At 37.5% G+C, this 13,187-nt stretch overlaps 1 protein-coding gene across 1 annotated transcript in view; it reads right to left on the bottom strand.

Annotated features, from left to right (window-relative positions):
- MGAT4A (alpha-1,3-mannosyl-glycoprotein 4-beta-N-acetylglucosaminyltransferase A) overlaps positions 1–13,187 on the bottom strand; it is a gene marked incomplete at both ends in the record, with an annotated part of 68,577 nt that overhangs the window by 23,762 nt on the left and 31,628 nt on the right. The window contains 3 exons of the mRNA XM_079549543.1: positions 668–743; positions 1,336–1,449; positions 2,031–2,077. Coding sequence (XP_079405669.1) covers positions 668–743; positions 1,336–1,449; positions 2,031–2,077 — 237 coding nt within the window. The remainder of the gene's footprint in view (positions 1–667; positions 744–1,335; positions 1,450–2,030; positions 2,078–13,187) is intronic.

Genomic DNA, 13,187 nt, shown 5'->3' with positions numbered 1-13,187 from the left:
TGCACAGCTTCCAGGAGTACTGAGTCTCCAACAGCTCTTAGACAGTAGTCAGAAAAGCTCACTTTGGAAAAACTGCACGAGTGGAGTGTTATACCCAAAGGATACAGTCCCAAAATCTAAATGAAAATCCTAAGCACAGCTACTCACTAGATCTGCAACACTTGTAGGCGAGACTTCTACCTACTTCGAAGCAGGGAGACAAAGAGGAACAATTCTGAGCTAAATTAAACTTCAGATTAATTCACTATCTGTGTTTCTGAAAAAAAAATGCAGCTATATACAACAGACTCTAGAGATCAAAGTGACACCGCACATGCTTTCAAGAGGAAGAAAAATAGATTTTAGTTCAACTTCTACTCAAGACTATGCTGATGCCTTTTGCCTCAACTGCAAGTCATTTGGGGGAAAAAAGAAAAAACAGCAGTTAAGCTGCCTGCATTCCATCACTTTTTATGCTAAGCATCTTAAGATAAAAATCAATCATATGCAGTAAGTTGCCTTCTACTTCAAAGAGTGCCATCCACAAAATACTTCCTCAGATACAATAACCCACATACTTATTGGCCACTAACAATGGAATCATGTTAACTCTGCTCTGTGGGTCCTTCTGCTGTGAGCACTGGCATGATTTTTGGAGATTCATTTAAAACAAAGAACAGAAACTTACCTGGATGTAATAAACTCCCTTTTTCTGGGCGTACATCATAAGAAAACAGTAATCCAAGTTTTGTTTTGTTCTCCATCTGAAAATCAATTACAAACTTAAGTATTATGGAAAAAGTTATTTCAATACTCATTGGCAATGCAAAGCAGATCTCACTATGAAGAATGACCATACTGGTGAAATATTAGGAAAACTGCTTTTGGCATCGTTCCCTCAGGAAATCTGTCTGGGAAAGAAAAAGCAATAAAGCCTTCTTGTCATGCTTTCATACATACAAAAACTGGTTTAAGTTGCCTCTGGTTCTGTGAAAGCTACATTACATTTCACTAAAACACATGTCTATTTTAATTAATAATTCAGTAGCGACTACTGGGTTTTACAACATATTTCAGGAAGAAAAACAGTAAACAAGAGCAAAAAAAAAATCTCCATTTTTCTCCCAGAATTTATCACTGAAAGAGTTCACTGAAGCTTAGCATTAAACTCAGATCACGCACAGAATGCGGATACAAGAGCACCGAGAAGGACTCAGTGCTCTTTTAGCATCCCCACACTTTTGAGAATTACAGTAAGAAAACATTTAAAGAATCCGCTCCCCACTTGGCGATTTATAAACACGGAAAGTGTGGATGTGGGGGGAGATGAAAAAAGATCTGAAGGAATAAACTCACCTCACTCTCTCTTTTGAGTCTCCAAACGTTTCTTTCAAGTTTGTCAAATCAGGATAGTAAGTTGCAGGAGGGGCTATTACTTCCACCAACCCAGAATTGATCTCTGTAGAAAATCTGTCAGTAAAAACATCATAGAGTCATAGAAGCTACTTTGAGTTCTGGTTGTAATAACGACTCATTCAAATGAGGGATGTAAAGTAAGACACTGTATATTGTTTTGCCTAACACCTTCCTTAGAATAGTGTTCTATATACATAATAGTTATGTATACTCATACATAATCAAGTAGCCACTTGATTAAAAATCAGGATGCTAATTAGCTTCTAAACATTTGATTTTTTATTCCCTCACTAGAACCTAGCGATTTTCTTCCACAGTTCTCTCTGAACATATGGAATACAAGGCAATAACACAGAAGTAACAAATTCCCATTAATGTTCAGCTAATTAAAGTCACTTATAGTCTACAAAATCAATTTAAATTCCATTTGTTTTAGATTTAATTGACTGAATAATCACCCCTTAATTTACCGTTTAATACTTCTTTTCATTCAAATGTAGAAATCCCCTCCCTAACCAAAAATGTACAGCCTCATACTACCATAACACTTTTTAGTATTCATCACAGTGTTTCTTAGGAAAAACAACAAGCAAAGTCACCAATAAGCAAAGTTTCTCATTAAAACTGCAACTTACTCTTTTTCCAGGCTCGCAACAACATTGTTAACATAATCAAGATCGGTCTGGAAAATAAAAACAACAAGAAAAAGCAATAAGTAAAATACCAGCTTTGCTGCTACACTTTATTAACACAACCATTTGAGGTAGCTGTACTTGACAATAAATTTCACTGTGCAAGACATTTGAGTATTACAATCTCATGAGTGATGTGTTCCTATGTCCTACATCTAACAGGAGAAGATTTTTTCTTTTTAAGTACATAAAATGGGATGATGTGCCTTATCTCTGCTTTTAACAGATAGTTCTAACATAACATAACACTTGGTTTTTTTTCAGTTCGTGCTCTTAATGACAAAATGATCACACGAATGTTTGCATAGGAAGAATCTTGGGGTATTGTTATACAATAATAAACCATACAAAACATTACCAAGGGAAGCCCTCTGGGGTACAGGGCATTAAACACACATCTACTTCATAAATACATCTCCTAAACTTTTATCAGTTTTAAGAAGAGAATTTGCAATCTGTAAGTCAACGAAGATTCTGGTAGCTTATGAGGATTCTGCAGAACAGCTGCCTTTCAAATGCTGGAAACAAAGGAATATTTCATACTTTCTGATCAATTTGTAATGCGGATTATCATTAAAGGATTATACACACAGAGAATAAATCCCCCCCAAGTATTTCTATAGATCCACTAAACTTGTTTGATAAAGATCCTTACCCTTTGATCTTCCAAAATGGGAACGTGATTTTTCAGTTGTTATTTCATTTGTGTTCTGCTTTTCTTTTTTAAATCCAACATGCTGCCTGCCAGTGATGCACAGTTTTTGAAAAAGGACAACAGTGTTGTTTCTTTTTTGTTTTCCCCCCATACACAAAAGTCAGTTGCAAGTACTATATAGAAGAGTTGAAACCATCTGTCATACTTTCCTTCATAAATACTTCCTTTGTAAGCATTAGTCCTAGTCTTTCACAGGACAAGCAGCCAAGATTTCTGCAAACTAAAACCCATCTTGCAACAAGTTCTACTCAAGGAGACTGAGGGCTGGATGGGCCTTTACATACTGTTAAGGACTTAACAAGAACACACGGATCGTTCATGCATTGTTTATCACAGTAATGTAGTCTAAGACATCATTTTTTTTTTACTGTGTTTTTTAATAGCTGCAAATCGTTACACAGACATACTTCAATAATCATTATATTTTACTTTACTTTACACATCATGTGTTTTTCTTTCCTTTTAAATTTTAAAAATATTGAAGTATTTGTTTATTCAACAGAGGAAAAAGAAGCAATTTGGATTTCGAACTCTGATTATTTAGTCTCATATTAACAAGTTAAATATTTGTTAAACAGTCCATAATGTAACTGCACAGGAAAAGTTTTGTTTGTTTGTTTTTGTTTATTTGTTTGTTTGTTTTTGTTTATTTGTTTGTTTTTTAAATAGACACCAAAACCACAGTTCATTTCTATACAGTATTCCAGATATTAAAATAAATGCCAGGTTACATCCTAACTAGAAGCATGCACTTAGCCAAAAGCCTGCACAACAGTGCAACTCTTCTCAAAACAAACAGTTTTTGTCCTAATACAGGATGGACCACAACCAGCAAAGAAAGTAAATAAGGAATAAGAGTTTTTCCCTTACTTCCACCTATTTTTCTGTGTTTCCCTCACACACAAGGTTGGTAATTTCCCAGTCAGAACAGCAATCAAAATAGCTTCACATTTAAGAGAAGTAGCCCATAGACTTCCAACCACATACTGTAATCTGTGCTACTGTCAAACAAAGTCAGATGGGCTGGTCTAGCTACATTAAACATAAGAGAAGGCAAACACTACTGCTCTTTCAGTAGGTAACTCACCTTCTGAATCAACACTTCACCAACACATCAGAATAGTGCAAAAGGAAATACCACTTGTAGAATGAACAAAGATTGAGATGAAAAGAGTTGATAACATTTTTCATGAGCAAAGCATTACGTGGTGAGGTGCTGGCACAGGCTGCCCAGAGAGGCTGTGGATGCTCTGCTCCTGGAGGTGTTCAAGGCCAGGTTGGATGGGGCCGTGGGCAGCCTGGTCTAGTATTAGATATGGAGGTTGGCAGCCCTGCATGCAGCAGGGGAGTTGGAGCTTCATGAGGTCCCTTCCAACACAAGCCATTCTAGGATTCCATAAAATGCATTAAAAATATGCTATATCCTGTGATTATTTCAATACAAGTAATTGCTTTTTTATCTACCAGCATCACTTGAGACTCAGAACCACAACCTCAACACCAGACCCTTCCTCTCAGAATAAGCAAGCTGCACACTATCTTTCCACACATGAACTTCCAGAGGCAATTAGCTCCTCTCATTACCCAGCTTAACACTCAGTGGGATCTTTGCCAATGTCCTTCAGCTGAAGTCATGTCCCAGGAAGGTGGCGCTTGTAAGTTATTTCACACAATCTCATCAATAAATGCGAGAACATGCAATGAATTTGACCAAGCTGTCACAATGCCCAAATGAAGAGTTAGCTATGCAGAAGACTCTGCAGTGCAGTAATGGAAGGAAATCTGAAATAGAAAATTGCTTGAACCTAAGGGTATTTCGACTCCATCAATAAATTTGGCCAGTAAATCAAGAGTGATGGAAAAAAACTATTATTGACCAAGTTCTATTCCCTATTTTTGAGAAAGAAGGCTTTTACTGTCTCGTTAGAATAAGACCTGAAGTCTTCTTGTCAACCTGCAGGAGATGAGAACACTGCAAATAAGTATGAACTATATATTATGCAAGGAACTGTACCCTTGTTTTTTCAGAGTACCTTAATGAGGACAAGATAAATCCAGATTAATCAAAATGAAATCATCCACGAAAGAAAGTGTAACTGTTCTTCAGGCTCCCAAAGAAGATCATCTGACAAATACCAGCTTGCCTTTGGAACAGCTATGAAGAATGTAAATTCTGGCTCATGATATCAGTGCCATTTTCACCTACTGAAAGGAAATGCCACTGGTGATCCCAATCACAGCTGCACAATCTGTAAGATGACAGCAATGAATGCTTATGCCTACTAAATCAGAAGGCATTACCATTCATTAGTAAAACTGTTCAAGTTGAAAATTAAATAATTCTTAGCAGTTTGGAACTTCAGAAAAGGAAGCAGAAATTAACATTTAAAGAACTGCTCTAAAAAATTAAATGTCAAGCAGCAAAAGGCCATAGCCTAAGAGTTAATATTGCCAGTGAATCATGAAGCCTCAAAAACAAATTTGTCTTGTTATGTAGTAGATTTCTGGGGACTAATGAAAGGCATAAACAGGATCTGTTGTTTCAATATAAGCAGTTGAAATCTTTCCTGTTCTTTCTTTCTAGTCACATGAAATTATTGATCCCAGCGGAAGCAGGAATACATGGAGCGAGACATCTCTCCTTTTTTCATTTGTACTAGATCAAGACCAAAGATTCATTCAGGTCAGCATCTTGCTTCCAGCAGCAACAACCATGAATAAATACATAGAAAAGAGTACAGACAGGACAAGAAAACACAGCACTCCCCCTTTCAGTGACCAGCCACACTATCTGTTTTCAATTCAAGTTACTTCCTGAGATAGATGTGATTGTGTGGTGCGTGTGTGTGTGTGTGTGTGTATACTCAGTAAACTCCTTTTTCCATCTACCACAGCAGTATCTCCTTGAGCCTCTCTAAACTTCCAGCAGGAAAGGAAGATTTTGGCTTATGAAATCTATGGCATTTCATCAGTGTCTGAACGTGACAAGATCTAAGGTTCAGTCCATATATCAACTATTTTGATGACAGACGCAAAAACACAGTGAACAGCAATGAACAAAAGTCCAATCTTTTTTATTGATTTGATGAGTGTGCATGCACATAGCAAATTAGTAGAATGTATTTGCTAGCAGACAAAACAAGAGGTTAGAATGCCTGTTTATCATCAGATGGCTTAGGTTGGAAGGTACATTTAAGATCATCCAGTTCCAGCCCCCGCACTGAGGGCAGGGTTAGCATCCATCAGATCCCGTCCAACTGACTAACAGCTAGCCAACTTGTTAGAGAGACTTTTAGTTTTAAGAAGTAACACTTTCCTGCTGTTAAATCCTACCTACTTCATACCTTCAAGAATATAGAAGGTGAAACTGCTTCTCAAAATGTTAGGAAAACTATAGCAATTTAGAACAAATGTCCACCTGGATCAAAAGCTCATGTGCTACCTTAACCAGCAGCAGCTATTTAGAAAAGAAAAGTAATACAAGAAGTAAGTACAGAACGAACTTTTCTACCTCCCAGTTCTAAGTACTCAGCAATTTATAATACCTCATCCTAAGGGTGTCCATTAGATTCAATAGCTCCTTCTGGGTCTGCTCAGCTCCTTTCAGAACCAATTTACTCACTTGTATTTCATGATATTAATTACCAGCAAGGTTCACAGTCTAGCTATCCACTCACTTGAAATGCTGTCTTGATTTCAGATTTTGCCTCTCAATTTCATATAGAGGCATCCAGATTGCATCTGTATTACCATATTAGAATCAGCTCTAATCCTCATGCATAAGACCTAAACAAACAAGAACAGTAAGTATAAACAGGACTGGAGCTCAGTTGAAACAGAAGCAGAGGAAGTGCAGAAATAGCCTGCACCATGCCATACACTAAACAAGACACAGCACAGCTAGAAGAAGCAAAAATAGCCTTGAAGTTCAGACATCTATACTGCACTGTTAAGCACAGGATCCCTGTCCCCTGTTTTATTTTCTTCTATTGACAACTGATGTCAACACCTGGCTAGTTAACAGTTCATTTTAATATTAAATTCTCCAAGGGATGAAAAAAGAAATCTTAACAAAAAGTAGAACACAAGGGAATGCTAGGATACCATGCACCAGCAACTGAGAAGCCTGATCTAGAGGAAGGTGCCACGGCAGGGGGGTTAGAACTACACAGTTTTAAGGTCTCTTCCAACTCAAATCATTCTGCAGTTCTTTCCAATTCTAAGATTCTCTTCTTCTGGATGGATGACTTGCCAAGCTTAACTTTTTGGTTTTTTTCCCCCAAGCTGTAATTTTCAAGATGCACATTGAAATGCTATGTAAAAATGCACAGATTTATAGTAGATAGCTCTGCTTTGAGCAGAAGTCTTTTCAATCTCAGTGATCCTGTGAGTATCAGATCTTCATCAGACCAAACATCTGTTCGGATTTAAGAGTCGGTTTTAGGAAGGGAAGAGCAAGTAGAAGCAAAGATGACAACAAAATTTCAAAGATTTATTCATAAATCACTGGGAAATGAAGTTAAGCTACCAATCCTACAAATTCAAGAAGAGAAACTTCAGGGAACACTGGGAAGATTTCATATATCAGCTGTACTGCATATTCTAAATAATATGATTTCTCTCACCCGTCAGATTGCCCAGATTTTAGTTCTTAAATGACATCTAGCAGAAGTCAGCCTGAACTTGTGCAAGAGAACTTTTCCCCTTGAAAAAGAAAATACATTCTCTGGGAAACAACCATGCTAATCTGCAAAAAGTGCTAATCTCATTGTTTACTCATTACAACAATTTCATTTGAACTTTCATCATGCTTGTGAAACATGGACGGAATAATTTAAGTGCATTTTAAATAATTATGAGCAATGCAAAATTTAACAGCCTCTAGAAAAGGCAAAGTAAACCTATGTTTGATTTGAAATGTTGAAAGCACATATGAATAATTACCCACATTTTCAATATTTTCAATATTTTCAATAATGCAGTGTCTGCTTTCAGATCTTAAGCAGCAATTTCAAGTTAAACACATGAAACATGAAAACAAGGTGTAGATCAAAAGGGGAAAAAAATGTACTGTCATAAAATAGGCTGCTAATGTTACATAAACAAAAAGGAGCCTCTAGGTCCTACATGAGCTAATGACTTTAGCCTTCCCTTACTCAGAGCCCCCATCCTTACACAGGTAAGAATATCTTTTTCTCTCCAGCTGCCCCAGCATTAAACTCAATGCAGTTCAGGACAAGATTTCACAACGCAAAGCCTTGGCAGCAGTGTGAGAAATACAAGTTAATTCTTGTATCACTCTACAGTCATTTGTCACTGTCCTTGCGCCATGCATGTCAGCTCCTCAATCATGAAGGCACATGTCCCTACAGGTTGTGCTGTCAATTGCAGCACCACAGAGAACAAGTTTAGCTCCTAAGAAGGCCAGCCAGAAAAAAAAACAAAAAAACAAAAACACAACTTAAAAAAAAAATCAAGAGACTAATCAAAACAGCATATTCAGATGGACGTTAGCATCACATAGACTTCCATTAGCTTTGTATATATTACAGACGAAGCCTAGTTTGTACAGTCTGAAAGAAAGCAGAGTACTTGGCCTGAAAGCCTGAGGAAAATTCTTCATGCGCTTGGGTGAGCCTGTAAATCATGGAAAAAGTCTAGATGGTATGTTTTTCCAGACCAAGATAGCTAGCAGTTGTGTACAGCCAAAAGCACACTTCAATGCAGTGTTCCTCACTTAGAGGACAGATTGATTTTCTCCTCACAGTCCCTAAGTCAAAGCAGACCACCGCAGTAAAACTTGAGAATGCCATCCAAAACTCACCTACTACAATGCTTCTGAAATAAACTTATTACAGCTACCTTTCATCTCACAAATATTTTAGATACTACTGGAAAGTTTAGACACAACTCTGCTCTACTAACAGCGATGTTCTCTCCAATGAGAAAGATCAGATTGTTACTGTGACTCTAGCGCATCTGAAAAGTATCTTATAAAGAGAAGCATTTCAAGTCTAGAGCTTGAGAAAAGAGCAGTCCTGAAACTCACCATTCTGCTGAGACACTAAATTTATCTCAGGTCCATGGCAGGTTTCAAACTCCTGTCAAGAATCTTTTTTGAGAGCTCAGATCGTATCACTGGTTTAATGCCATATAAAGTTTTGCTAGCCATTATTATGAAAAGAGGAATGTAAATCCCTGTGACGGTGCCCAGTATCAGTCCACATTTTCTAGGTGCCAAAGAAGCTGAGATTACAATAGCAGCTTAAATAAATACCTCAAACTAATTGGTAGCCTGAGCTACCCCTCTAGATTTAAGCAACCGCGTTCATCCTGAGCAGAGTTTTGAATTAGATGTCCAAAAAAAAGACTATATTTAAAATTACCTGATGAACATAATATAAATTTAGCACAACAGCCTTGTCTAGTTTTCACTTTTATTTAATATACACACATTCATACATATGTATATGCGTGTAAAGTGTATGCTTATGCCAACATCTAGTGGTCTTCCTCCAACTCAAGATGTGTGATTAAATCATCTGAGAACTTGGAACACGATTCTTCAGCAGTGTCACATTTTCAATGATTAACAGAAAGAATGAAGTGTCTCTGTAGCCAGGACAATATAAATTTGTCTGGGCTGAGAGCAAGAGACAAAATACACTTTTTTTTTAAACCTATCAAGAGCTATATCAAAGACATCTCTAATTCCAGCCCACAGCTAGAAAAGGCAAAAATAAGGCTTGCCTATTTTTCTGGAGAAGTTTACCATTTTGCATTCTAATGTCACTATTTCCAAATCAGTTTTGGCAGGGTTTGGCCCAGAGTGTGCATTCAGTGCTTAACTCACTAAAGCTTTGCTCATACCAGTGCACAAGCGGTGTGGTTTAACCCTGGCACGCTGCCCAGCACCGCACAACTGCTCACTTACTCTTCCCACAATGGGATTTGGGAAAGAAACAGAAAGGTAGCAGTGAAAAAAGCCATGGGTGGCGATAAAGATGGTTTGCTGGGTAAAGCAAAAGCTGTGCAAGCAAAGAAAAATGCACTCATTCACTACTACTTATCAGCAGGCAGATGTTTACCTACTTTCAGGAAAACCAGGCTCATTACACATTATTATCGTGTGGGAAGACAAGCACCCTTGCTCTGAATGTCTCTCCTCGTGCAGGTTCATTCCCCCAGCTTTTATTCTGAGTATGATCCCAAATGGTATGGGATATCCAGGTCAGCTGCCCTGGCTGTGACCCTCCCCTCCCAGCTCCTTGATCTCCTTGCTGGCAGGGCAGCACAAAAGAAGTCTTTGCCTCTGCATACCACTGGTCACTGACAACTAAAACATCAGTGTGCTTCCATCACCACTATTTTCATCACAGATCCAAGACACTGCACCACACAGGCCCCCACAAGGCAAACAGAAGTCTGTGCCAGCCAAAACTATGACAACAGGATGGTACCCAGGACAGTACTTTGTTGGGTGCTTGCATTGCACTGACCCAGCCACTAGACAAACCTTGCAAAAAAATAATAATATTAATAATAATAATGCAAGATTCTCCACAAGAGGAAGACAGAGAAAACACCATTGAAGATTAACAACTTTTCATTTAGCAGCCGCTGTTCACATAAGCAGCTGACAGGGTAACAGCAGAAGACATTTAAAGTTCAAATGTTTTTACCCTGAGTCGTTTACATAAGGAAGAGCAGAGTAAGACTGGAATAACTGATATGCAAGAAAGGGAAGCGTACAGACTGGTGCTCCAATAGTAAGTGGCTGGGCAATGGCCCTACAATTCTGTGATTCTGTGACAATCACTGCCCAATCAGACGTAATCAGTAGCACACAACATTAGCAAACTACTTCTACATGGCTATGTCTTCTGATTTCTGAAATGATTTGTGGTATTTTTTTTTTTAACATTCTTGGTGAAATTAAGGGCTTCTTGTCTTTCCAATATACATTGATTACTGCTTGTAAGAAAGATTACGCTGAGCATAGTCACTGATTAATCAGGCGGACTGGCAATCATTTGCGATGTACTTAGAGCGAGTCTAAGACATGTTCATTAAATGGGACCTTCCAACAGTTATTTATTTCTTTCTTTTAAATCTTGTTTGGATACCACAAAAGTATTTTAATCTCTCTCATATTCAGTAGCATACCTGTCTGTTGTTCCACTATGATGCGGATGTTTCAAAACCAAGTTTCTCTTGTTATTTGCAATCCTTATGAAATAAAAATGCTAGACAGTCACTTTAATCTGATGCTCATGGATATTTTAAACCCAGAGCCTACAGCTTAGTCAAAAAACAAGTTTTCACACAAAGCAAGTTAATGAGATATGAATCGTTTGTTTCAAATCATCTGAACATGCTGCACAGTTAAGAGGAAGAAAAAGTGAAGACGTACAAGGAGTTGTTCCTGCTTATCAGTCATTCTAATGAATCCCTGCAAATTATTCTGCAATAAAATTATTTTAACAAATTGGAAAACGCAGACATATGTCAGTTACTGGGACACTTGCACAGCTTTCTGACAAGCAATTCTAGTAATTATTTAAATTGGTGATTAGGTATCACGTCAACCAAGATATTTTAGAATTCCTTGAACTTTCAAGTATGGAAATTTACTGTGTATAATCACATTACTGAGAAATATCCAAACACTAAATTAATATGCAGATGTCTTTATTTAGCAACCGTAATGAGCCTATATTTACTAGCTCATCTGTTTACACTGCTCATGCTGTTTGCAGAAGGTCATTAGCTGTAACTTTCAATTTGTTTTCCATGAAAAAAGTCAAACTTATAAGAAAGAAGTGAGATAGAACTGCTGAAAGAAAGAAATGAAGCATTAAAAGAAGTTTCTTAGGGTGCTTAGCACCAAAGAGATTACAGCTTATAGCTATGTCTCTCAGCAATGCTTATTAACACCGTCAATTCAACTTCTCAAATTGAATCAGCAAGAGAATACTTGTACAAGCCTTCCAAAATACCACTCTTCATAACAATTCTTTCGTAAAAATATTTTTGTAAAGTCTAACTTTTCCTTGTTGTTGGCACAAGCTATAGAGAAAGCAGAGACAGTAATTCTAAACTTCTGAATAAGGTCATACCACATCATGACCATTTCTCACAGTCCTTAAACTGCACGAACGTTTAACAGAGGCCATATCATCCTTCAGAAGCTTGTGCCACCATCTTGCACTGCTGGCAAAAATTCAAATGTATTTCAAGTAGCCTTCCTTAATGCACACATGTTAATGCTGGCAATGGTCTAACATTTTAGCCTAGGAAACCCCACAGTCAAAGCTATGTTAAAAGCAAAAGCACTTAATTTTGTTAAAGTACAAATAGAAGTCCACGAGGGGAACAGGCTTCAGATAACCAGAGAAAATGCTTATTAAACCTATATATTCCATCTTGCAGAAAGAAGCTGAGAAATACAGCAAAATCCAGAATAAAAACACATTACAATTAAAGATGAATTATCTGCTGTATCGTATTATTCACTGAAAGACTTTCCTGTAGCAACTACAGAACAGACTGGAAGATATTGAACTTTAAGAAATATAAAACAGGGATAGGAATAGTAAAATAGGTGAGAAAACTGAATGAAGAAACGGAAATCTACGGAAAGGTTATGATGGGGTAAGAATTCAAACCTAGCCTTCTTGAATTTTCCCAGACATTCACGGCTTGCTGTGCACCCATGGCAGATAGGAGGTTAAGCAAATCCTGCTCCCCTCAAACAGCAAAATCCCTGAGATACAGTGGCTCCCACTCAACTGTTTGTGTAAAACACAATTCTCCTTGTGCTGAACAGCAATAGCTCCCATTTTAAAATGCTGAGTTTCTTCGCAGCCATTTAAATAGCATTTAATTCCCAACAGAAAAAAAAAAATTAAAAAACTCAAAGGAATAAAGTTATTTAACTATGGATAACCCAGGCATACCAGCACAACTTGCCTAAGGTAACAAGAGAAGCTTGTGTAGTTGTGGACAGGGGTGTGGATTCGCTTTGCTCCTATTCTAAGATTTGTAGAAGACCAAGAATCCAGTGATATCATATGGTCTACACAGCTCAGATCTCCTTAAGTAAAACAAAAGGAAACTTTTACACCTTAAAAAGAAGCCACACTAAAAGACAATAAAACTATTCCTTCACTGAACTGATGGGAAAACTCAGCGTGTCAATAATTCAGAATGAATTCTGATCTCCTGGTATTCTTAATCAACAGTAACAATATTTCCTTGCAGAAAAGTGGCATAGGCACTGGCTCACAGGATTAAAATGATTTTCACAGTTATCTAGTAGACTCAAGTAGACTCAAGTTATCTAGTAGACTCAAGTTTTCATCTGTGGGACTCAAAACACTGAT

The sequence above is a fragment of the Tetrao urogallus genome (genome assembly GCF_951394365.1).
Source record: "Tetrao urogallus genome assembly, chromosome: 1".
Lineage (NCBI taxonomy): Eukaryota > Metazoa > Chordata > Aves > Galliformes > Phasianidae > Tetrao > Tetrao urogallus.
This window is presented reverse-complemented; position numbering and strand designations above follow the sequence as displayed.